This window comes from Scyliorhinus torazame, chromosome 10 (assembly GCF_047496885.1).
Source record: "Scyliorhinus torazame isolate Kashiwa2021f chromosome 10, sScyTor2.1, whole genome shotgun sequence".
NCBI classification, from domain to species: Eukaryota; Metazoa; Chordata; class Chondrichthyes; order Carcharhiniformes; family Scyliorhinidae; genus Scyliorhinus; species Scyliorhinus torazame.
Genome location: NC_092716.1, coordinates 1857843 through 1883843, shown reverse-complemented (window position 1 = coordinate 1883843; position 26001 = coordinate 1857843). Strand labels below are relative to the sequence as shown.

General features: G+C 49.4%; 1 protein-coding gene across 1 annotated transcript in view; it reads left to right on the top strand.

Moving 5' to 3' along the window:
* trappc2l (trafficking protein particle complex subunit 2L) overlaps positions 1-25332 on the top strand; it is a 41612-nt gene extending 16280 nt beyond the window's left edge. Inside the window, 6 exon segments of the mRNA XM_072466776.1 lie at positions 4425-4449; positions 4452-4534; positions 4536-4597; positions 12986-13073; positions 18670-18749; positions 24418-25332. Of these exon segments, the coding sequence (XP_072322877.1) occupies positions 4425-4449; positions 4452-4534; positions 4536-4597; positions 12986-13073; positions 18670-18749; positions 24418-24463 (384 nt within the window). The 3' untranslated portion in view covers positions 24464-25332.
* Positions 25333-26001: the final 669 nt, after the last annotated feature.

Here is a 26001-nt window from a genome sequence, read left to right as displayed (position 1 = left end):
ATATGCGGAAGCACCGGAGGAGGGATTGTACAGGGAAAGGCAAAGGCTGCATGTGGAATTTGACTTGCTGACTACAGGCACGGCAGAGGCACAATGGAGGAAGGCGCAGGGTGTACGGTATGAATATGGGGAGAAGGCGAGCAGATTGCTGGCACACCAATTGAGGAAAAGGGGAGCAGCGAGGGAAATAGGGGGAGTGAGGGACGAGGAAGGAGAGATGGAGCGGGGAGCGGAGAGAGTGAATGAAGTGTTCAAGACATTTTATAAAAAATTATATGAAGCTCAACCCCCGGATGGGAGGGAGAGAATGATGGACTTTTTGGATCGGCTGGAAATTCCCAAGGTGAAAGAGCAGGAAAGGGTGGGACTGGGAGCACAGATCAAGGTAGAAGAAGTGGTGAAAGGAATTAGGAACATGCAGACGGGAAAGGCCCCGGGACCGGACGGATTCCCAGTTGAATTTTACAGAAAATATTTGGACTTGCTCGCCCCGGTACTGACGAGGACCTTTAACGAGGCAAAGGAAAGGGGACAATTGCCCCCGACTATGTCTGAAGCAACGATATCGCTTCTCTTAAAGAAGGAAAAGGACCCGCTACAATGCGGGTCCTACAGACCAATTTCCCTCCTAAATGTGGATGCCAAGGTCCTGGCCAAGGTAATGGCAATGAGAATAGAGGAATGTGTCCCGGGGGTGGTTCACGAGGACCAAACTGGGTTTGTGAAGGGGAGACAGCTGAACACGAATATACGGAGGCTGTTAGGGGTAATGATGATGGCCCCACCAGAGGGTGAAACGGAGATAGTAGTGGCGATGGATGCCGAGAAAGCATTTGATAGAGTGGAATGGGATTATTTGTGGGAGGTGTTGAGGAGATTTGGTTTTGGAGAGGGGTATGTTAGATGGGTGCAGCTATTGTATAGGGCCCCAGTGGCGAGTATGGTCACGAATGGACGGGGATCGGCATATTTTCGGCTCCATAGAGGGACAAGGCAGGGATGTCCTCTGTCCCCATTACTGTTTGCACTGGCGATTGAGCCCCTGGCGATAGCGCTGAGGGGTTCCAAGAGATGGAGGGGAGTACTTAGGGGAGGAGAAGAACACCGGGTATCTTTATATGCGGATGATTTGCTACTATATGTGGCGGATCCGGCGGAGGGGATGCCAGAAATAATGCGGATACTTGGGGAGTTTGGGAATTTTTCAGGGTATAAATTGAACATGGGGAAGAGTGAGCTGTTTGTGGTGCATCCAGGGGAGCAGAGTAGAGAAATAGAAGACCTACCGTTGAGGAAGGTAACAAGAGACTTTCGTTACCTGGGGATCCAGATAGCTAAGAATTGGGGCACATTGCACAGGCTAAATTTAACGCGGTTGGTGGGACAGATGGAGGAAGATTTCAAGAGATGGGATATGGTAGCACTGTCAATGGCAGGGAGGGTGCAGGCGGTTAAGATGGTGGTCCTCCCGAGATTCCTCTTTGTGTTTCAGTGCCTCCCGGTGGTGATCACGAAGGCTTTTTTTAAAAGGATAGAAAAGAGCATCATGGGTTTTGTTTGGGCCGGGAAGACTCCGAGAGTGAGGAAGGGATTCTTACAGCGTAGTAGGGATGGGGGGGGCTGGCACTACCGAGCCTAAGTGAGTACTATTGGGCCGCTAATATTTCAATGGTGAGTAAGTGGATGGGAGAGGAGGAGGGAGCGGCGTGGAAGAGATTAGAGAGGGCGTCCTGTAGGGGGACCAGCCTGCAGGCTATGGTGACAGCCCCATTGCCGTTCTCACCGAGGAACTACACCACGAGCCCGGTGGTGGTAGCTACACTGAAGATTTGGGGACAGTGGAGACGACATAGGGGAAAGACCGGAGAATTGGGGGGGTCCCCGATAAGAAACAACCATAGGTTTGCCCCGGGGGGAATGGATGGGGGATATGGAATGTGGCAAAGAGCAGGAATAACGCAACTGAAAGATTTATTTGTGGATGGGAAGTTCGCAAGTCTGGGAGCGCTGACCGAGAAATATGGGTTGCCCCAAGGGGATGCATTCAGGTACATGCAATTGAGGGCTTTTGCGAGGCAACAGGTGAGGGAATTCCCGCAGCTCCCGACACAAGAGGTGCAGGACAGAGTGATCTCAAAGAAATGGGTGGGGGATGGTAAGGTGTCGGATATATATAGGGAAATGAGGGACGAAGGGGAGGCTATGGTGGATGAACTAAAAGGGAAATGGGAAGAAGAGCTAGGGGAGGAGATCGAGGAGGGGCTGTGGGCAGATGCCCTAAGCAGGGTAAACTCGTTGTCCTCGTGTGCCAGGCTAAGCCTGATTCAGTTTAAGGTATTACACAGGGCACATATGACTGGAACACGGCTCAGTAAATTTTTTGGGGTGGAGGATAGGTGTGCGAGGTGCTCGAGAAGCCCAGCGAATCATACCCATATGTTTTGGTCATGCCCGGCACTACAGGGCTTTTGGGTGGGGGTGACAAAGGCGCTTTCAAATGTAGTAGGAGTCCGGGTCGAACCAAGCTGGGGGTTGGCTATATTTGGGGTTGCACAAGAGCCGGGAGTGCAGGAGGTGAGAGAGGCCGATGTTTTGGCCTTTGCGTCCCTAGTAGCCTGGCGCAGGATATTGTTAATGTGGAAAGAGGCCAAGCCCCCGGGGGTGGAGACCTGGATAAATGACATGGCGGGGTTCATAAAGCTAGAGCGGATTAAGTTCGTCCTAAGGGGGTCGGCTCAAGGGTTCACCAGGCGGTGGCAACCGTTCGTCGAATATCTTGCGGAAAGATAGATGGGGGAAAAAAGAAGGCAGCAGCAGTAGCCCAGGATTTGGGGGGGGGGGGGGGGGGGGGGGGGAGGGATGGGGGGGGGGGTGGGCGGGGGGGTTGTAGCTTGTGACAAGGCAGTTGCCAATTAGGGCTAGTTTTCATTTTTGTTATTTAATATTTATTTATTTTTTGTTTATATAAAAAAGGTCATTGTTATCTGTATTGTTATAATGTTGTGTAAAGGATGCACAATGTACTGTGTTGGTTGACCAAAAATTTTCAATAAAATATTGATTAAAAAAAAAAAAAAGATGTTGTAACAGGACACGTGAAAAAATTCAAGGCAATCAGGCAGAGTCAACATGGTTTTGTCAAAGGGAAATCACGTTTAACCAATTATTGGAGTTGTTTGAAGCAGTCACATGTGCTGTGGATAATGGGGAACTGGTGGATGTACTGTACTTAGATTTCCAGAAGACATTTGATAAGGTGCCATAATAAAAGCTCATGGTGTAGGAGGTGACATTGACATGGATTGAAGATTGACTCGCTGACAGGAAACAGTTGGCATAAATGGGTCTTTTTCTAGTTGCAGGATGTGACGAGTGGCGTGTCACAGGGATCAGTGCTGGGCCTCAACTTTTTACAATCTATATAAATGACTTTGATAAAGGGACCGTGATGTGTGATTGCTAAATTTGCTGACAACACAAAAGGTAGGAAGTGAATTGTGAAAAGGAGAAAGGGGCGTAGGAGAAGTAAGTGGCAAAATTAGGCAAATGGGACATAATGTGGCGATATGGGAAATTCTCCATTTTGGCCGGAAGAATAAAGAAGAAGCTTATTATCTAAATGGTGGGAGATTGCAGAGCCCTGAGATGCAGAGGGATCTGGGTGTGCTCGTGCATGAATCACAAAAGGCTGGTGTACAGTACAGCAAGTGATAGGAAGCTAATAGAATGTTATTGTTTATTGTGAGGGAATTGAATACAAAAGTGGGGAGGTTATGCTTCAGTTGTACAGGATATTAGTGAGACCACATCTGGAGTACTGTGGACAGGAATACCAGGAATGGAGGGGTTGTCCTATGAGGAAATGTTGGACAGATGAGGCTTGTATCCACTGGAGCTTAAAAGATCCCGGGTCACTGTCTGTGTGGAATTTGCACGTTCTCCCTGTGTCTGGGTGGGTCTCACCCCCACACACATGAACAGACTCAAAAACAGCTTCCCGCTGTTACCAGACTCCTCAACGACCCTCTAATGGACTGACCTGATTAACACTACGCCCCTGTATGCTTCACCCGATGCTGGTGTCTATGTATTTACATTGTGTACCTTGTGTTGCCCTATTATGTATTTTCTTTTCATGTACTTAATGATCTGTGCTGTCTGCAGAAAAATACTTTTCACTGTACTTCAGTACACGTGACAGTAAACAAATCCAATCCAATGTGCAGGTTAGGTGGATTGGCCTCGCTAAATTGCCCCTTAATTGGGAAAAAAAGAATTAGGCACTCCAAATTTTAAAAAATCAGACATCCTGCTTCTAATTTGTATGGTCGTAGCATTTTCTGTTCCTCTTATTTCAGATTTTCAACACCTGCAGTAATTTTGTTTTGAACTCAGTAGCTGATATTTCTGTTCCTCTTATTTAGAATTATCCACTGTACATTAAAACTGTTCGACGGAGAATGAGTTGAAGTTTCACTACACGGTTCACACTTCGCTGGATGTTGTGGAGGAGAAGATCTCGGCAGTTGGGAAGGGCACTTGTGGATCAGAGGGAACTTTACCTGGGGTTGCTTTACCCCACTGAGGATTATAAAGTGTATCCTTATTGTACAACTACGGGTGTTTAAAAAGTAGACAATACAGATTGAACTGAGACAGAGCCCCCCCCTTTCTGCTCCTGAGCCCCCCCTTTCTGCTCCTGAGCCCCCCCTTTCTGCTCCTGAGCCCCCCTTTCTGCTCCTGAGCCCCCCCTTTCTGCTCCTGAGCCCCCCCTTTCTGCTCCTGAGCCCCCCTTTCTGCTCCTGAGCCCCCCCTTTCTGCTCCTGAGCCCCCCCCTTTCTGCTCCTGAGCCCCCCCCTTTCTGCTCCTGAGCCCCCCTTTCTGCTCCTGAGCCCCCCCTTTCTGCTCCTGAGCCCCCCCTTTCTGCTCCTGAGCCCCCCCTTTCTGCTCCTGAGCCCCCCCTTTCTGCTCCTGAGCCCCCCCTTTCTGCTCCTGAGCCCCCCCTTTCTGCTCCTGAGCCCCCCCTTTCTGCTCCTGAGCCCCCCCTTTCTGCTCCTGAGCCCCCCCTTTCTGCTCCTGAGCCCCCCCTTTCTGCTCCTGAGGCCCCCCCTTTCTGCTCCTGAGCCCCCCCTTTCTGCTCCTGAGCCCCCCCTTTCTGCTCCTGAGCCCCCCCTTTCTGCTCCTGAGCCCCCCCTTTCTGCTCCTGAGCCCCCCCTTTCTGCTCCTGAGCCCCCCCTTTCTGCTCCTGAGCCCCCCCTTTCTGCTCCTGAGCCCCCCCTTCTGCTCCTGAGCCCCCCCCTTTCTGCTCCTGAGCCCCCCCCTTTCTGCTCCTGAGCCCCCCTTTCTGCTCCTGAGCCCCCCTTTCTGCTCCTGAGCCCCCCCTTTCTGCTCCTGAGCCCCCCCTTTCTGCTCCTGAGCCCCCCCTTTCTGCTCCTGAGCCCCCCCTTTCTGCTCCTGAGCCCCCCCTTTCTGCTCCTGAGCCCCCCCTTTCTGCTCCTGAGCCCCCCCTTTCTGCTCCTGAGCCCCCCTTTCTGCTCCTGAGCCCCCCCTTTCTGCTCCTGAGCCCCCCCTTTCTGCTCCTGAGCCCCCCCTTTCTGCTCCTGAGCCCCCCCTTTCTGCTCCTGAGCCCCCCCTTTCTGCTCCTGAGCCCCCCCTTTCTGCTCCTGAGCCCCCCCTTTCTGCTCCTGAGCCCCCCCTTTCTGCTCCTGAGCCCCCCCTTTCTGCTCCTGAGCCCCCCTTTCTGCTCCTGAGCCCCCCTTTCTGCTCCTGAGCCCCCCCTTTCTGCTCCTGAGCCCCCCCTTTCTGCTCCTGAGCCCCCCCCCCTTCCTGCTCCTGAGGCCCCCCCCTCTTCCTGCTCCTGAGGCCCCCCCCCCCTCTTCCTGCTCCTGAGCCCCCCCCCTCTTCCTGCTCCTGAGGCCCCCCCCCCCCTCTTCCTGCTCCTGAGGCCCCCCCCCTCTTCCTGCTCCTGAGGCCCTCCCATCGCCCACACCTTCCCGCTCCTGAGAGCTCACCCCCCTTCCTGCTCCGGAGCGAGCACCCCCCCCCCCGCCACTCCTTCCCACTCCGGGGTGCTGCCCCACCCTCTTGCCGCAGAGTGCTCTCCCGCCCCGGAATGAGCTGCCCGCGGAGCACCTCCTCGCCTGGACATTATAGGATGCTTGGTGTACCCTGCGAGTCTACAACTTGCATGTGAATGTAAAAAGTATAATTGAATTTGCAGATGACAGAAATTGGTGTTGATAATGAGGAAGGTCTTGGGGCTACAGACTGATGTTGATCAGCTGGGAAGTTGGGCAGAGCAATGGCAGCTGGAATTTAATCCTCTGTCGTGTGAGGTGATGCATGTGGGAGGTCTAATAAGGGCATACACAATGAACAGGTCCTCGGGGAGTTTTGAGGAACAAAGGGACCTTAGTGTACAAGTTCATGGATCCCTGAAGGTGGCAGCACAGGTAGATAGGGTGAAGAAGGCAAACAGAATGCTTGTCTTCATTAGCCGGACATAGAATCTTGGAGCAGGAAGGTCTTGGTACAACTTTATAAAACATTGGTTAAGCCACAGATGGAATATTGTGTGCAGTTCTGGTCTCCACACCATTGGCAGGATGTGATTGCAGAGGGAGGGGGCGCAGCGGGGAGGGAGGGGGGCGCAGCGGGGAGGGAGGGGGCGCAGCGGGGAGGGCGGGTGCAGCGGGCAGGGCGGGTGCAGCGGGCGGAGGGGGGGATTCACCAGGATTTGCACTGAGTGCTGAATTTGGTGCATTTGAGTGTGATAGTGAGAGTTTGGTGACCAAGGGAGTATAAGGCTTCATTTTTATCTAAAGTTTAGTCTTTCTTTTATTTAGTTAATTAACTTAAAAGTTGCTGTTTGGTTTAGAAGAAGGTGAATTTTCAATAAGCTTTAAACCGGCTTCTACTTGTAGGCACTTGCAGCTGGAGCTTGTTAATTGGATTAGGCCAGGTTTTCAGAGGCTAGATTCACAGTATAAAAGTGATCCCCGACAGTGCAGACTTTGTTTGCACTGAGTGCTGAATTTGGTGCATTTGAGTGCTATAGTGAGAGTTTGGTGACTGAGGGAGTGCTGAATTTGGTGCATTTGAGTGTGATAGTGAGAGTTTGGTGACCAAGGGAGTTAGGTGAGGAGGGAGTAAGGCGCTCCTTTCATTTTGTTTCCGACATTTCCGCAAAGAGTGCGAAGAGAGCCAGGAGTTTACAGAAAGTGTAGCTGACTGGGAGCAGGGTCGGTGGGCGGAGATCTAGTTAGTCCACAGGACAGCTATATTCTGTCAGGTAAGAGGGGATGGAGGCTAGGCCAGTTACATGCTCCTCCTGTAGGATGTGGGTGGTGAGGGATACCACCGGTGTCCCCGCTGACTATACCTGCGGGAAGTGCACCCAACTTCAGCTCCTCAAAGACCGTGTTAGGGAACTGGAGCTGAAGCTGGATGAACTTCGGATCATCCGGGAGGCAGAGGGGGTGATTGAGAAGAGTTACAAGGAGGTAACCACACCCAAGGTACAGGACAAGAATAGCTGGGTTACAGTCAGGGGGAAAAAAACAAACAGGCAGAAAGTGCAGGGATCCCTCGTGGCCGTTTCCCTTCAAAACAAGTATACCGTTTTGGATGCTGTTGGGGGGCATGACCTACCGGGGGAAGGCCCTAGCGGCCAGGTCTCTGGCACTGAGTCTGGCTCTGGGGCTCAGAAGGGAAGGGGGGAGAATAGTAAAGCAATAGTTGTAGGAGATTCAATGGTTAGGGGAATAGATAGGAGATTCTGTGGTCGCGAGCGAGACTCCCGGAAGGTATGTTGCCTCCCGGGTGCCAGGGCCAGGGATGTCTCGGATCGTGTCTTCAGGATCCTTAAGGGGGAGGGTGAGCAGCCAGAAGTCGTGGTGCACATTGGTACCAACGACATAGGTAGGAAAAGGGGTGTGGAGGTAATAAACAAGTTTAGGGAGTTAGGCTGGAAGTTAAAAGCCAGGACAGACAGAGTTGTCATCTCTGGTTTGTTGCCGGTGCCACGTGATAGCGAGGCTAGGAATAGGGAGAGAGTGCAGTTGAACACGTGGCTGCAGGAATGGTGTAGGAGGGAGGGCTTCAGGTATTTGGATAATTGGAGCGCATTCTGGGGAAGGTGGGACCTGTACAAGCAGGACGGGTTGCATCTGAACCAGAGGGGCACCAATATCCTGGGAGGGAGGTTTTCTAGTACTCTTCGGGAGGGTTTAAACTAATTTGGCAGGGGAATGGGAACCGGATTTGTAGTCCAGCAACTAAGGTAGCCGATATTCAGGACGCGAAAGCGTGTAATGAGGCAGTGGGGAAGGGAACACTGACAAAGGAGAGTACTTGCAGGCACGGAGATGGGTTGAAGTGTGTATACTTCAACGCAAGAAGCATCAGGAATAAGGTGGGTGAACTTAAGGCATGGATCGGTACTTGGGACTACGATGTGGTGGCCATCACGGAAACTTGGATAGAAGAGGGGCAGAAATGGTTGTTGGAGGTCCCTGGTTATAGATGTTTCAATAAGATTAGGGAGGGTGGTAAAAGAGGTGGGGGGGTGGCATTATTAATTAGAGATAGTATAACAGCTGCAGAAAGGCAGTTCGAGGAGTATCAGCCTACTGAGGTAGTATGGGTTGAAGTCAGAAATAGGAAAGGAGCAGTCACCTTGTTAGGAGTTTTCTATAGGCCCCCCAATAGTAGCAGAGATGTGGAGGAACAGATTGGGAAACAGATTTTGGAAAGGTGCAGAAGTCATAGGGTAGTAGTCATGGGCGACTTTAACTTCCCAAATATTGAGTGGAAACTCTTTAGATCAAATAGTTTGGATGGGGTGGTGTTTGTGTAGTGTGTCCAGGAAGCTTTTCTAACGCAGTATGTAGATTGTCCGACCAGAGGAGGGGCAATATTGGATTTAGTACTGGGTAATGAGCCAGGGCAAGTGATAGATTTGTTAGTGGGGGAGCATTTTGGAGATAGTGACCACAATTCTGTGACTTTCACTTTAGTAATGGAGAGGGATAGGTACGTGCAACAGGGCAAGGTTTACAATTGGGGGAAGGGTAAATACGATGTTGTCAGACAAGAATTGAAGTGCATAAGTTGGGAACATAGGCTGGCAGGGAAGGACACAAATGAAATGTGGAACTTGTTCAAGGAACAGGTGCTACGTGTCCTTGATATGTATGTCCCTGTCAGGCAGGGAAGAGATGGTCGAGTGAGGGAACCATGGTTGACAAGAGAGGTTGAATGTCTTGTTAAGAGGAAAAAGGTGACTTATGTAAGGCTGAGGAAACAAGGTTCAGACAGGGCATTGGAGGGATACAAGATAGCCAGGAGGGAACTGAAGAAAGGGATTAGGAGAGCTAAGAGAGGGCATGAACAATCTTTGGCGGGTAGGATCAAGGAAAACCCCAAGGCCTTTTACACATATGTGAGAAATATGAGAATGACTAGAGCGAGGGTAGGTCCGATCAAGGACAGTAGCGGGAGATTGTGTTTTGAGTCTGAAGAGATAGGAGAGGTCTTGAACGAGTACTTTTCTTCTGTATTTACAAATGAGAGGGGCGATATTGTTGGAGAGGACAGTGTGAAACAGATTGGTAAGCTCGAGGAAATACTTGTTAGGAAGGAAGATGTGTTGGGCATTTTGAAAAACTTGAGGATAGACAAGTCCCCCGGGCCTGACGGGATATATCCAAGGATTCTATGGGAAGCAAGAGATGAAATTGCAGAGCCGTTGGCAATGATCTTTTCGTCCTCACTGTCAACAGGGGTGGTACCAGGGGATTGGAGAGTGGCGAATGTCGTGCCCCTGTTCAAAAAAGGGACTAGGGATAACCCTGGGAATTACAGGCCAGTTAGTCTTACTTCGGTGGTAGGCAAAGTAATGGAAAGGGTACTGAAGGATAGGATTTCTGAGCATCTGGAAAGACACTGCTTGATTAGGGATAGTCAGCACGGATTTGTGAGGGGTAGGTCTTGCCTTACAAATCTTATTGAATTCTTTGAGGAGGTGACCAAGCATGTGGATGAAGGTAAAGCAGTGGATGTAGTGTACATGGATTTTAGTAAGGCATTTGATAAAGTTCCCCATGGTAGGCTTATGCAGAAAGTAAGGAGGCATGGGATAGTGGGAAATTTGGCCAGTTGGATAACGAACTGGCTAACCGATAGAAGTCAGAGAGTGGTGGTGGATGGCAAATATTCAGCCTGGATCCCAGTTACCAGTGGCGTACCGCAGGGATCAGTTCTGGGTCCTCTGCTGTTTGTGATTTTCATTAATGACTTGGATGAGGGAGTTGAAGGGTGGGTCAGTAAATTTGCAGATGATACGAAGATTGGTGGAGTTGTGGATAGTAAGGAGGGCTGTTGTCGGCTGCAAAGAGACATAGATAGGATGCAGAGCTGGGCTGAGAAGTGGCAGATGGAGTTTAACCCTGAAAAGTGTGAGGTTGTCCATTTTGGAAGGACAAATATGAATGCGGAATACAGGGTTAACGGTAGAGTTCTTGGCAATGTGGAGGAGCAGAGAGATCTTGGGGTCTATGTTCATACATCTTTGAAAGTTGCCACTCAAGTGGATAGAGCTGTGAAGAAGGCCTATGGTGTGCTCGCGTTCATTAACAGAGGGATTGAATTTAAGAGCCGTGAGGTGATGATGCAGCTGTACAAAACTTTGGTAAGGCCACATTTGGAGTACTGTGTACAGTTCTGGTCGCCTCATTTTAGGAAGGATGTGGAAGCTTTGGAAAAGGTGCAAAGAAGATTTACCAGGATGTTGCCTGGAATGGAGAGTAGGTCTTACGAGGAAAGGTTGAGGGTGCTAGGCCTTTTCTCATTAGAACGGAGAAGGATGAGGGGCGACTTGATAGAGGTTTATAAGATGATCAGGGGAATAGATAGAGTAGACAGTCAGAGACTTTTTCCCCGGGTGGAACAAACCATTACAAGGGGACATAAATTTAAGGTGAAAGGTGGAAGATATAGGAGGGATATCAGAGGTAGGTTCTTTACCCAGAGAGTAGTGGGGGCATGGAATGCACTGCCTGTGGAAGTAGTTGAGTCGGAAACATTAGGGACCTTCAAGCAGCTATTGGATAGGTACATGGATTACGGTTAAATGATATAGTGTAGATTTATTTGTTCTCAAGGGCAGCACGGTAGCATAGTGGATAGCACAATTGCTTCACAGCTCCAGGGTCCCAGGTTCGATTCCGGCTTGGGTCACTGACTGTGCGGAGTCTGCACGTCCTCCCCGTGTCTGCGTGGGTTTCCTCCGGGTGCTCCGGTTTCCTCCCACAATCCAAAGATGTGCAGGTTAGGTGAATTGGCCAATGATAAATTGCCCTTAATGTCCAAATTGCCCTTGGTGTTGGGTGAAGGTGTTGAGTTTGGGTAGGGTGCTCTTTCCAAGAGCCGGTGCAGACTCAAAGGGCCGAATGGCCTCCTTCTGCACTGTAAATTCAATGATAATCTATGATTAATCTAGGACAAAGGTTCGGCACAACATCGTGGGCCGAAGGGCCTGTTCTGTGCTGTATTTTCTATGTTCTATGTTGTCCGCGATGGAAAGTTTCAGCCATGAGGAGAGACTGGATCGGCTGAGTTTGTTTTCCCAGGAGCAGAGGAGGCTGAGGGGGTCTGATAGAGGTGGACACAATTATGAGAGGCACAGGTAGGGTAAATTGTGTGATTCTTTTCGGCATGGCAGAGGTGTCTAAGGGCAGAGGTTTAAGGTAAGGAGTAAGTGTTTAGGGGGGACCTGAGGAAATATTTTTTCACCCAGAGGTTGGTGGAAATATGGAAGGTGCTGCCTGAGGGGGTGGTGGAGGCAGGAACTCGCTGCCTGAGGGGGTGGTGGAGGCAGGAACTCGCTGCCTGAGGGGTTGGTGGCGGCAGGAACTCGCTGCCTGAGAGGGTGGTGGAGGCAGGAACTCTCTGCCTGAGAGGGTGGTGGAGGCAGGAACTCTCTGCCTGAGAGGGTGGTGGAGGCAGGAACTCTCTGCCTGAGAGGGTGGTGGAGGCAGGAACTCTCTGCCTGAGAGGGTGGTGGAGGCAGGAACTCTCTGCCTGAGAGGGTGGTGGAGGCAGGAACTCTCTGCCTGAGAGGGTGGTGGAGGCAGGAACTCGCTGCCTGAGGGGGTGGTGGAGGTAGGAACTCGCTGCCTGAGGGGGTGGTGGAGGTAGGAACTCGCTGCCTGAGGGGGTGGTGGAGGCAGGAACTCGCTGCCTGAGGGGGTGGTGGAGGCAGGAACACGCTGCCTGAGGGGGTGGTGGAGGCAGGAACTCTCTGCCTGAGAGGGTGGTGGAGGCAGGAACTCGCTGCCTGAGGGGGTGGTGGAGGCAGGAACTCGCTGCCTGAGGGGGTGGTGGAGGTAGGAACTCGCTGCCTGAGGGGGTGATGGAGGCAGGAATTGGCTCCCTGAGAGGGTGGTGGAGGCAGGAACTCTCACAACATTTAAGAAGCATCTGGATGAGCATTTAAATCGCCACAGCATAGAATACAATGGACCAAGTGCTGGGAAATGGGATTAGTACAGATTGGTGTTTGATGGTCAGCATAGACATAGTGGTTGAAGGGCCTGTTTCTGTGCTGGTGGCTGAAGGGCCTGTTTCTGTGCTGGTGGCTGAAGGGCCTGTTTCTGTGCTGGTGGCTGAAGGGCCTGTTTCTGTGCTGGTGGCTGAAGGGCCTGTTTCTGTGCTGGTGGCTGAAGGGCCTGTTTCTGTGCTGGTGGCTGAAGGGCCTGTTTCTGTGCTGGTGGCTGAAGGGCCTGTTTCTGTGCTGGTGGCTGAAGGGCCTGTTTCTGTGCTGGTGGCTGAAGGGCCTGTTTCTGTGCTGGTGGCTGAAGGGCCTGTTTCTGTGCTGGTGGCTGAAGGGCCTGTTTCTGTGCTGGTGGCTGAAGGGCCTGTTTCTGTGCTGTATGACGATCACTCTGCATCCTGGCAAAATGTGAACCTTGACTGATGTTTCCAGATACGGCTACGTTACCAACACTAAAGTCAAATTTGTTATTGTCGTAGATTCTTCCAACATTGCACTAAGGGACAACGAAATCCGCAGTGTAAGTTAACGCTTTATCTAACCCTGTGCTGTCTTGGGAGTGTTGAATGTAAAGGGAGCTTTACTCTGTGTAGTGACAGTAAGTCCAGGCAACCATCAGCGACCCAAACCTATGCAAGAAATCCAGGTACGACCTCTGCAAAGCCATCCGGGATGCCAAGAGACAATACCAGATTAAACTAGTGTCACAGACAAACGACATGGACTCTCGTCGGTTGTAGCAAGGCTTAAACAACATAATGGGCTACAAAGCAAAGCCGAGTAGAATCTCCAGCAGCAGCGCACCCCTCCCCAATGAACTCAATCCATTCTATGCTCGGTTCGAGCATAAAACCGGCAAATCATTGCCGACTGCCCCAGCAGCCTCAGACACACCCATACCCACCGTCACAGCTTCTGAAGTCCGATTAGCCTTCTTGAAAGTGAACCGTCGGAAAGCAACAGATCCTGATGGAGTGCCTGGTCGAGCACTCAAGCCTGCGTGGGCCAACAGGTGGGTGTGTTTGCGGACATCCTCAACCTCTCCCTACTCCGCTCCAAGGTCCCCACCTGCTTCAAGAAGACCACCATCATACTGGTGCCAAAGACGAACCAGGCAGCGTGCCTCAATGACTACATCTAGACAACAAGGACTCCTACACCAGACTCTTATTTATTGACTACCGCTCCGCCTTCAACACCATAATCCCAGCCAAACTCATATCAAAGCTCCATAATCTAGGACTTGGCTCCCCACTCTGCAACTGGATCCTTGACTTTCTAACCCACAGACCACAATCAGTAAGAATAAACAACAACACCTCCACAATAGTCCTCAATACCGGAGCCCCGCAGGGCTGCATACTTAGCCCCCTACTATAGATGCTGGTGTTATGTAGTTACATTGTGTACCTTGAGTTGCCCTATTATGTATTTTCTTTTATTTCCTTTTGTTTTCACATACTTAATGATCTGTTGAGCTGCTCGCAGAAAAATACTTTTCACTGTACCTTGGTACACGTGGCAATAAACAAAATCCAAATCCAATCCAAATTCTTATCGGGCTCCCAATCTAGCCTCTCGCTAATCTTTGTAGCATTATGCATCTTTCAATTTAATACCATCTTTAAACTTCCTTAGTTACCCACAGATGGTGCTTCCTCCTCATTGCCTTTCTTTCTTAATGGAATATGTTTTGTTGAAGATTATGAAATTTCTCCTTGCAGGTCTGCCACGGTTTCTTTACTGCCTTGCATTTTAACCTATTTTCCCAATGCACTTTAACCAAACTGTATTCATACCTTTGTTGCATGTATTCAAGTTTAAGACACTAGTTTCAAACCCAAATTGCTCTCCTCAAACTGAGTGTAAAAGTCTATCATTATGGTCACTGTTAGCTGGAGGACCCTTTACAATGAGGTCATTAATTAATCATGTGTCATTGCACATCACCCGATCTAAAATAGCCCGTTCCCTGGTTGGTTCCAGAATGTGTTGTAAGAAAACATCCCAAGTACACTCATTGCTCATTCCCAGGTTACCTAAGTCAGTTTGATTCACCCAATTGTGATGAACATAAAAATTGTTATATATTATATTTCTTATTTGTGGTAGTAATGTTATTAACAACCCTGGTTTAATATACATACAGGCAGTATGTCTAGTAAAGCTGTAATTAAGAAGTCATAAAAGGCGGGGTAACCATGAGCCATAGAATTTGTACAGTGCAGAAGGAGGCCATTTGGCCCATCGAGTGCACACCGGCCCTCTGAAAGAGCACCCTACCGAGACCCATGGTTTCTAACCATTTACTTGTTTACATATAGATGGCTAATGGAACATTTTTTGATTGCGAGAGATTCCCTGGGAGGTAGATAATTTGAGGGAGTTGTGTTTAGTCCCGGATAAGCAGGTCAAAGGACATCTGATACAGCTGCTGTAATTAATGGGAGGAGCCCAGTCTGTCTGTACTTTTACAGCATGCTAAAAAAGACTAAGAAACTGTAGAGTCGTGAACACCGCCCAGTCCATCACACAAACCCGCCTCCCCCAGTCCATCTCACAAACCCGCCTCCCCCAGTCCATCACACAAACCCGCCTCCCCCCCAATCCATCTCACAAACCCGCCTCCCCAGTCCATCACACAAACCCGCCTCCCCCAGTCCATCACACAAACCCGCCTCCCCAGTCCATCTCACAAACCCGCCTCCCCCAGTCCATCACACAAACCCGCCTCCCCCAGTCCATCACACAAACCCGCCTCCCCCAGTCCATCTCACAAACCCGCCTCCCCCAGTCCATCACACAAACCCGCCTCCCCAGTCCATCACACAAACCCGCCTCCCCCAGTCCATCACACAAACCCGCCTCCCCCAGTCCATCACACAAATCCGCCTCCCCCAGTCCATCACACAAACCCGCCTCCCCCAGTCCATCACACAAACCCGCCTCCCCCAGTCCATCACACAAACCCGCCTCCCCCAGTCCATCACACAAACCCGCCTACCCCAGTCCATCACACAAACCCGCCTCCCCCAATCCATCTCACAAACCCGCCTCCCCCAGTCCATCTCAAAAACCCGCCTCCCCCAGTCCATCACACAAACTCGCCTCCCCCAGTCCATCTCACAAACCCGCCTCCCCCAGTCCATCTCACAAACCCGCCTCCCCCAGTCCATCACACAAACCCGCCTCCCCCAGTCCATCACACAAACCCGCCTCCCCCAGTCCATCACACAAACCCGCCTCCCCCAGTCCATCTCACAAACCCGCCTCCCCCAGTCCATCACACAAACCCGCCTCCCCCAGTCCATCTCACAAACCCGCCTCCCCCAGTCCATCTCACAAACCCGCCTCCCCCAGTCCATCTCACAAACCCGCCTCCCCCAGTCCATCTCACAAACCCGCCTCCCCCAATCCATCACACAAACCCGCCTCCCCCAGTCCATCACACAAACCCGCCTCCCCCAGTCCATCACACAAACCCGCCTCCCCCAGTCCATCTCACAAACCCGCCTCCCCCAGTCCATCTCACAAACCCGCCTCCCCCAGTCCATCTCACAAACCTGCCTGCCATCCATTGACTCTGTCTACACCTCCCGCTGCCTGAGGAAAGCGGGCAGCATAATAAGACCCCTCCCACCCGGCTTATTCACTCTTCTAACTTTTTCCATCTGGCAGGAGATACAAAAGTCTGCGAACACACGAACAGATTCAAAAACAGCTGCTTCCCCGCTGTTACCGGACGCCTGAACGACCTTCTTATGGACTGATCTGATCTCTTCACACACCTTCTCCACTGAGTAGTACTACATTCCATACGCTTCACCCAATGCCTGTGTCTATGTACTTACATTGTGTATTTTATGTTGCCCTATGTATTTTCTTTTCATGTATGAAAATTGATCTGTCTGGACTGTACACAGAACAATGCTTTTCACTGTACCTCGGTACACGTGACAATAAACCAAACCAATGTTGTTGAACAGCAGTTTGCCATAGGATTAGACCAGAACAAGGATTTTCAGGTTGTTCCTGGAAGGGGTCGGTCTCTCCAAAGGTTTGCACAGATGAGCAAGTCTGGTTATTCACTTAATTCTTAATTTAAGATCTCAGTGGCATTGAGCTGTAGTGGGTTCTTTAATTGGAATTCGTGGTAGGTGTAGATAGTAAGTTCAAGTTTTTTCCTTTTATTTAAGAACTGCTTAACTGTTAATTGTAAAGCTATTTCTTTGCTGTTAATGTGGTTAATTCTTTGTTTAAATTGAATTTTGTTTTAACATAAAAGATACCTGTTGGTCAGAGTCACCGCTCCAGGGGTGAAATATCCTTTCCTCAGTTTTATAAATTGAAAATTGTTTGGGTTTCTTGTCCAGTATCTTAACAAGGTTGGTGTCTGGTCTGGATATCCTAGCACCATTTATATGAAAATTAAAATCTCCCACAATTATTACAGTAACTTTCTGACAAGCCCCCCCATTATTTTGTTTGATTTACGTGCTGTCCTACAGTGTAGCTCCTGTTTTTTGCTATAAACCATCCTCACCAATGACTTCTTTGCTTTGCCGTTTCTTGTTTCCACCCAACTGATTCTACATTTTGATCCCCTGAACCAAGATCATTTCCCATTACTGATCTGACTTGATCCATAGAGCAATCCCACCTCCCTTTCTTCCTGTCTTTCAAAACTGTCAAATACCCGTGAACATCCAGGTCCGATCTGTGGTCACCTTGTCATACCATGCTCATTTATTTCTATTTGTGGGGGTGACTCGGTGGCGCAGTGGTTAGCACTGCTGCCTCACGGCGCCAAGGACCTGAGTTCGAACCTGGCCCGGGCACTGTCTGTGTGGAGTTTGCACATTCTCCCCATGTCTGTGTGGGTCTCACCCCCACAACCCAAAGATGTGCAGGGTAGGTAGATTGGCCACGCTAAATTGCCCCTTAATTGGAAAAAAAATGATGAATTGTGTACTCCAAAATTTTTTTAAAAATTCTATTTGTGATATCAATTCATCCCAATTTTTTGCCAATGCTGCATAAATTCAGCGAAAAAGCCTTTATTGCTGCCTGTTTAGCTTATTCTCTACCCAGACCTTATGTTCTGGGGCAGTATTGCATTAGTAAACTCTGTCCCTCCCTGTCACAGTATTCACACCATTACCTGTATCACTGCTCTGCATCACTTGCTTGTTCCTTCTCTTTAACGTTCAAAACCTCCCCTCATGGTAACCCCCCCCCCCCCCCCCAAAGTTTAGTTATGTGATCATCCACCCCCCTCCCCAGCTCTAGTTATATATACCCCTCCTCCCCAGCTCTAGTTGTATGTTAACCCCCCCCCCCCCCCAAGCTCGAGTTACATGTTTCTCCCCCCCCCCCCCCCCCCCCCCCCCCAGCTCGAGTTACATGTTTCCCCCCCCCCCCCCCCCCCCCCCCAGCTCGAGTTGTATGATTTGCCAGTGTACTGTTCCCAGCCTGTTTTTCTTTTTCCAATCCTGGTGCCACTGACACGAATCAGACCCCATTTTTCCTGCACCAATCTTTGAGTCACACATTCAGCTCTCTGATCTTTTTTGCACTGTGTCAATTTTCTTGGCTCGGGTAGTAATCCAGGGATTATTAACGTTTGGTTCTGCTTTTTAATTTAGTCTCTGGCTGCATCCTCAGCAAAATTGTTTCCTTAGCCCTCCCTCTGTTTATTGTTGATCCCTCCCCTCCCAGCACCTCGCAGCATTCCTGAGATGTCGTCTGGTGGGAAAGTGCAAGAGCTAAGGCTTCTCCATTGCTATCTTTCCGATCCCCATATCTACCTCTCTTACTATAAAGCCCCCTATCCTTGACCAGGGGCCAAATCTGAAGTACCCTACCTCAGGATGTGTGTGTCCAGGTACCTTTCCCCCTCACTGATACATCCCAATATCCAAAACTCGGAGTCCAGCTCTTTAACCCGAAGCCAAAGTTCCTCAAGCTGCAGGCACTTAACACAAATGCAATTGTCTCGTCTGATTTTATGTAACTAATTAGGTTTCAAGTTTAGAATATTACTGAACAACTAATTGATCTAATCTAGAGTGCAGGCATCATTATTTCACTCCTTGTGTGTGTTTTTTTTTCTCCAGATGTTCAGAAAACTCCACAACTCCTACACCGATGTCATGTGTAATCCATTCTACAACCCGGGAGAACTGATTCAATCCAAGTAAGGAGTGTTTGAAGCCGCAACATAGGATTAACGTTACTCTGATTTGCTGCTTCTGGTGTGTCTGTGTTGTGCCGATGAAGGGCTGGTGGAAAATGGTAGTTATCCGAAAGATAATGAGAGTCAGTTGAAGTTTTCAGACTGAAATCGATAGATTTTTGTTTGTAAAGGTATCGAGGGACTTGGAGCAGACATGAGAAAATGGAGTTGAGATAAATGTGGGACAGGCTTGAGGGGCTGAATGGCCTCTTCCTGTTGCTATTTATATCTGTTCTTTTGAGTAGTTTTTCCCTCTTGCTGTTTGATAGGAGAGGGTGAGAAAGCGGGGTCAGTGTTGGGTGGAACCCCCTGTGTAGTTCCTGACCAGTTCTGTATTCTCATTTTCTGTATCAGTACTGGAGAAATGGGGCTGGATTCTCCGATTCTGAGGATATGGCCCCACGCTGGCGTGGTATCGGTGGTGTTTTACGACAAACAAAATGGCGTAAAACGGCCACTGATCCTCTGTTTGGCTGGGGGCTAGCATGCCGGCATTGTAGAGCACCTGGCTGTAGCTGCCGATACGGCCCGGAGAATTGCCGGGTCCATGGCTGCGCATGGCGGCGACCTGCAGCGGCCGTGCCGTGCAACATGGCAGCCGCGGACCCGGGCTGCGAAGTAGCCCCCCCCTTCGGCCGGCTCGCAAGCCCCGGACCCCCCCCCCCCCCCCCTTTCAGGCAATGTGCCGAGGCCGTCGATATGTGGAGTCGATTTCGGCGTTAGAACAGCTGGTGAGTCAGTTTCAGCGGGAGCATTGCGGAAGTGGCTGCTGGGAGGTAAGTCAACCTTTAAAAGCACTTGTCTTTGCAGGGGCAGGCCAGTCGATTTCGGCGGGAGAATCAGCTGGTGAGTCAGTTTCAGCGGGAGCAGTGCGGAAGTGGTTGCTGGGAGGTAAGTCAACCTTTAAAAGCACTTGTCTTTGCAGGGGCAGGCCAGTCGATTTCGGCGGGAGAATCAGCTGGTGAGTCAGTTTCAGCGGGAGCAGTGCGGAAGTGGTTGCTGGGAGGTAAGTCAACCTTTAAAAGCACTTGTCTTTGCAGGGGCAGGCCAGTCGATTTTGGCGGGAGAATCAGCTGGTGAGTCAGTTTCAGCGGGAGCATTGAGGAAGTGGCTGCTGGGAGGTAAGTCAACCTTTAAAAGCACTTGTCTTTGCAGGACAGGAAGTCGACCCGCGGACGTCTGGGAAGACCCTCACCAATAAATTCTGGTGGAGAGGAAACCCGAGACACTACACGTGTAGTGTCTCCCACCCGCCGCCCTCCTCTAACCTAATAATAAAACCCATTGGTCTGAGGTAAGTACCATATTTTATTATAGTATTATTATTTTTTATAAAAATTTAATTTAGTTGTTAGCCAGATCTTGGCAGAAAGTTAGAGGAATGGCAGGGAAGGGAGTGCAATGTTCCTCCTGCAGGATGTTTGAGGTGAGGGATGCCGTTAGTGTCCCTGCTGATTTTACCTGCAGGAAGTGCTGCCATCTCCAGCTCCTCCAAGACCGAGTTAGGGAACTGGAGCTGGAGTTGGAAGAACTTCGGATCATTCGGGAGGCAGAAGGGGTCATAGATAGCAGCTTCAGGGAATTAGTTACACCAAAGATTGGAGATAGGTGGGTAACTGTAAGAGGGACTGGGAAAAAGCAGTCAGTGCAGGGATCCCCTGTGGTCGTTCCCCTGAGAAACAAGTATACCGCTTTGGATACTTGTGGGGGGGACGACTTACCAGGGGTAAGCCATGGGGTACGGGCCTCTGGCACGGAGTCTGTCCCTGTTGCTCAGAAGGGAAGGGGGGAGAGGAGCAGAGCATTAGTAATTGGGGACTCTATAGTCAGGGGCACAGATAGGAGATTTTGTGGGAGCGTGAGAGACTCACGTTTGGTATGTTGCCTCCCAGGTGCAAGGGTACGTGATGTCTCGGATCGTGTTTTCCGGGTCCTTAGGGGGAGGGGGAGCAGCCCCAAGTCGTGGTCCACATTGGCACTAATGACATAGGTAGGAAAGGGGACAAGGATGTCAGGCAGGCTTTCAGGGAGCTAGGATGGAAGCTCAGAACTAGAACAAACAGAGTTGTTATCTCTGGGTTGTTGCCCGTGCCACGTGATAGTGAGATGAGGAATAGGGAGAGAGAGCATTTAAACACGTGGCTACAGGGATGGTGCAGGCGGGAGGGATTCAGATTTCTGGATAACTGGGGCTCTTTCTGGGGAAGGTGGGACCTCTACAGACAGGATGGTCTACATCTGAACCTGAGGGGCACAAATATCCTGGGGGGGGAGATTTGTTAGTGCTCTTTGGGGGGGTTTAAACTAATGCAGCAGGGGCATGGGAACCTGGATTGTTGTTTTAGGGTAAGGGAGAATGAGAGTATGGAGGTCAGGAGCACAGATTTGACGTCGCAGGAGGGGGCCAGTGTTCAGGTAGGTGGTTTGAAGTGTGTCTACTTCAATGCCAGGAGTATACGAAACAAGGTAGGGGAACTGGCAGCATGCGTTGGTACCTGGGACTTCGATGTTGTGACCATTTCGGAGACATGGATAGAGCAGGGACAGGAATGGATGTTGCAGGTTCCGGGGTTTAGGTGTTTTAGTAAGCTCAGAGAAGGAGGCAAAAGAGGGGGCGGTGTGGCGCTGCTAGTCAAGAGCAGTATTACGGTGGCGGAGAGGATGCTAGATGGGGACTCTTCTTCCGAGGTAGTATGGGCTGAAGTTAGAAACAGGAAAGGAGAGGTCACCCTGTTGGGAGTTTTTTAGAGGCCTCCTAATAGTTCTAGGGATGTAGAGGAAAGGATGGCGAAGATGATTCTGGATATGAGCGAAAGTAACAGGGTAGTTATTATGGGAGACTTTAACTTTCCAAATATTGACTGGAAAAGATATAGTTCGAGTACAATAGATGGGTCGTTTTTTGTACAGTGTGTGCAGGAGGGTTTCCTGAAACAATATGTTGACAGGCCAACAATAGGCGAGGCCACGTTGGATTTGGTTTTGGGTAATGAACCAGGCCAGGTGTTGGATTTGGAGGTAGGAGAGCACTTTGGGGACAGTGACCACAATTCGGTGACGTTTACGTTAATGATGGAAAGGGATAAGTATACACCGCAGGGCAAGAGTTATAGCTGGGGGAAGGGCAATTATGATGCCATTAGACGTGACTTGGGGGGGATAAGGTGGAGAAGTAGGCTGCAAGTGTTGGGCACACTGGATAAGTGGGGCTTGTTCAAGGATCAGCTACTGCGTGTTCTTGATAAGTATGTACCGGTCAGACAGGGAGGAAGGCGTCGAGCGAGGGAACAGTGGTTTACCAAGGAAGTGGAATCTCTTGTTAAGAGGAAGAAGGTGGCCTATGTGAAGATGAAGTGTGAAGTTTCGGTTGGGGCGATGGATAGTTACAAGGTAGCGAGGAAGGATCTAAAGAGAGAGCTAAGACGAGCAAGGAGGGGACATGAGAAGTATTTGGCAGGAAGGATCAAGGAAAACCCAAAAGCTTTCTATAGGTATGTCAGGAATAAGCGAATGACTAGGGAAAGAGTAGGACCAGTCAAGGACAGGGATGGGAAATTGTGTGTGGAGTCTGAAGAGATAGGCGATATACTAAATGAATATTTTTCGTCAGTATTCACTCAGGAAAAAGATAATGTTGTGGAGGAGAATGCTGAGCCCCAGGCTAATAGAATAGATGGCATTGAGGTACGTAGGGAAGAGGTGTTGGCAATTCTGGACAGGCTGAAAATAGACAAGTCCCCGGGACCTGATGGGATTTATCCTAGGATTCTCTGGGAGGCCAGGGAAGAGATTGCTGGACCTTTGGCTTTGATTTTTATGTCATCATTGGCTACAGGAATAGTGCCAGAGGACTGGAGGACAGCAAATGTGGTCCCTTTGTTCAAAAAGGGGAGCAGAGACAACCCCGGCAACTATAGACCGGTGAGCCTCACGTCTGTAGTGAGTAAAGTCTTGGAGGGGATTATAAGAGACAAGATTTATAATCATCTAGATAGGAATAATATGATCAGGGATAGTCAGCATGGCTTTGTGAAGGGTAGGTCATGCCTCACAAACTTTATTGAGTTCTTTGAGAAGGTGACTGAACAGGTAGACGAGGGTAGAGCAGTTGATGTGTATATGGATTTCAGCAAAGCGTTTGATATGGTTCCCCACGGTAGACTATTGCAAAAAATACGGAGGCTGGGGATTGAGGGTGATTTAGAGATGTGGATCAGAAATTGGCTAGCTGAAAGAAGACAGAGGGTGGTGGTTGATGGGAAATGTTCAGAATGGAGTACAGTCACAAGTGGAGTACCACAAGGATCTGTTCTGGGGCCGTTGCTGTTTGTCATTTTTATCAATGACCTAGAGGAAGGTGCAGAAGGGTGGGTGAGTAAATTTGCAGACGATACTAAAGTCGGTGGTGTTGTCGATAGTGTGGAAGGATGTAGCAGGTTACAGAGGGACATAGATAAGCTGCAGAGCTGGGCTGAGAGGTGGCAAATGGAGTTTAATGTAGAGAAGTGTGAGGTGATTCACTTTGGAAGGAATAACAGGAATGCGGAATATTTGGCTAATGGTAAAGTTCTTGAAAGTGTGGATGAGCAGAGGGATCTAGGTGTCCATGTACATAGATCCCTGAAAGTTGCCACCCAGGTTGATAGGGTTGTGAAGAAGGCCTATGGAGTGTTGGCCTTTATTGGTAGAGGGATTGAGTTCCGGAGTCGGGAGGTCATGTTGCAGCTGTACAGAACTCCGGTACGGCCGCATTTGGAGTATTGCGTACAGTTCTGGTCACCGCATTATAGGAAGGACGTGGAGGCTTTGGAGCGGGTGCAGAGGAGATTTACCAGGATGTTGCCTGGTATGGAGGGAAAATCTTATGAGGAAAGGCTGATGGACTTGAGGTTGTTTTCGTTGGAGAGAAGAAGGTTAAGAGGAGACTTAATAGAGGCATACAAAATGATCAGGGGGTTGGATAGGGTGGACAGTGAGAGCCTTCTCCCGCGGATGGAAATGGCTGGCACGAGGGGACATAACTTTAAACTGAGGGGTAATAGATATAGGACAGAGGTCAGAGGTAGGTTCTTTACGCAAAGAGTAGTGAGGCCGTGGAATGCCCTACCTGCTACAGTAGTGAACTCGCCAACATTGAGGGCATTTAAAAGTTTATTGGATAAACATATGGATGATAATGGCATAGTGTAGGTTAGATGGCTTTTGTTTCGGTGCAACATCGTGGGTCGAAGGGCCTGTACTGCGCTGTATTGTTCTATGTTCTATGTCACATTAGCTCCGAAGTACCAAGTTACAAGATGCTCCAAGTCCCAGGGTGATCAAAGCTCATCCAGTTGGAAAGCAAAGTGCATGAAGTAATTTCCATTAGTGGCAGAAGAGGATGACTGGATCGATCTCTCCGATATAAATGGTGATAGCAACAGGAAGAGATTCAGACACGATCACTCCAGGCTTGGGAGGTGGGGGGGGTCTTCCAGATTTCCAGCAGTGGTAAGGCCTGGAGCCTGGCGCCTGCCCAACCTCCACACACTGACATACAGTGAGAACCCCCTCGTATCAATGACCACCTCTCGACCTTGTGTTTCTGCGATGCTTCGTATAAGTGATGGCCTTGTGCTCTGTGTTTTAGGGTCTTTGATAACATGGTTTCGGGGATGATGGTCCAGGTCTGTTGAGACCCTGAAACTTTGGAATTCCTGTTCTTCTCTGGCCCTGTGAAGTCTACCAGTTTCTCCGTTAAGTTTCCAGGACAGCTTTCAATGATGCAATGCGGTCCTGAATAAAATGGAACAGCACACAAGATGTCATCGGATTTCAATTTAAAATGGGTTGAAAGTTCCATCAAACAGAGAATGTTACTTACATATGCATCACATTTGATTCAATCCAACATGTAATCAATTGGGGAAAAGTGAGGTTTCATCATTGAAAGACTTGACCATCTGACCTCTGAACTGTTTTTAACATCCTCACTTTTTAATGGTTTATTTTGTGATGTTTATCCTGGCATGGCGAGAAGGTTGGGTCGTGTGAGGAGCAGCTTAGAAGATGATGCTGCTGTTGACTAATGCAAAGTGTGTAAATCTTACCTGGTTATTTCCCAGAAGCACAGAGGAGTAGGAGAGAGTGAGACTGTTGTACTTGAACCTGTATAATATTTGAACTGTGAACAAAGTGCACTCGTGTCCTGGCTGTGTGGAGTTGGAGGGAAATGTCGTTTTGTATCTCAGAGCAGGATTTTGGATAGTTTCACCGCCGAGGTGTTATTTGGTTAACAGAACTCCTTATTTGCCAATTGTTCCATTTCTAGCACTGACTTTGTTTTCTCACTAATTCGCGGAGCAGCATCCTGACTGAATCCAGGCACCTCATCTTCTGGAAGTGCCCCAGATATTTAGATTGTTTTGGGTGTCTCCCTCCCATTGAGTGGAGATGTGTTTGATAACTTAGCAAATAGTTAGTTAGATACAAGTGTATTATTTGAATCAGTGCATATATTACCCTTATCTGCTAAGAATTAAAATAGAATTTGAGCCTCCCCTCATTCATGTGTCTTAATTGTGATGTGTTGGTTAAATAGTGTTATATTCTGATCCTTTTCCCATTTGCTACACTCATAGTTGGTAAACGATTGACTGTAGATAACTGTACACCCACACAATCCTCTCAGCTCCCACTGGTGGGAGGGCATAATTACACCAAGACAAGTTTACATCTGTTTCCATTGTAAATGTTGATATAAGAATTTATAATTTGTGACTAAAATACAGAACTGAACTATGTCTCTGTGCCTGGGTCTAATTATACGACTTAGCAGTGGCGCGCTGGTATTGTCACTGGACTAGTGACCCAGAGATACAGGTTAATGTTTTGGTGACCCGGAGATACAGGTTAATGTTCTGGAGACCCAGAGATACAGGTTAATGTTCTGGGGACCCGGAGATACAGGTTAATGTTCTGGTGACCCAGAGATACAGGTTAATGTTCTGGGGACCCGGAGATACAGGTTAATGTTCTGGGGACCCGGAGATACAGGTTAATGTTCTGGGGACCCGGAGATACAGGTTCATGTTCTGGGGACACGGAGATACAGGTTAAAGTTCTGGGGACCCGGAGATACAGGTTAATGTTCTGGGGACCCAGAGATACAGGTTAATGTTCTGGGGACCCTCTGGGGACCCAGAGATACAGGTTAATGTTCTGGGGACCCTCT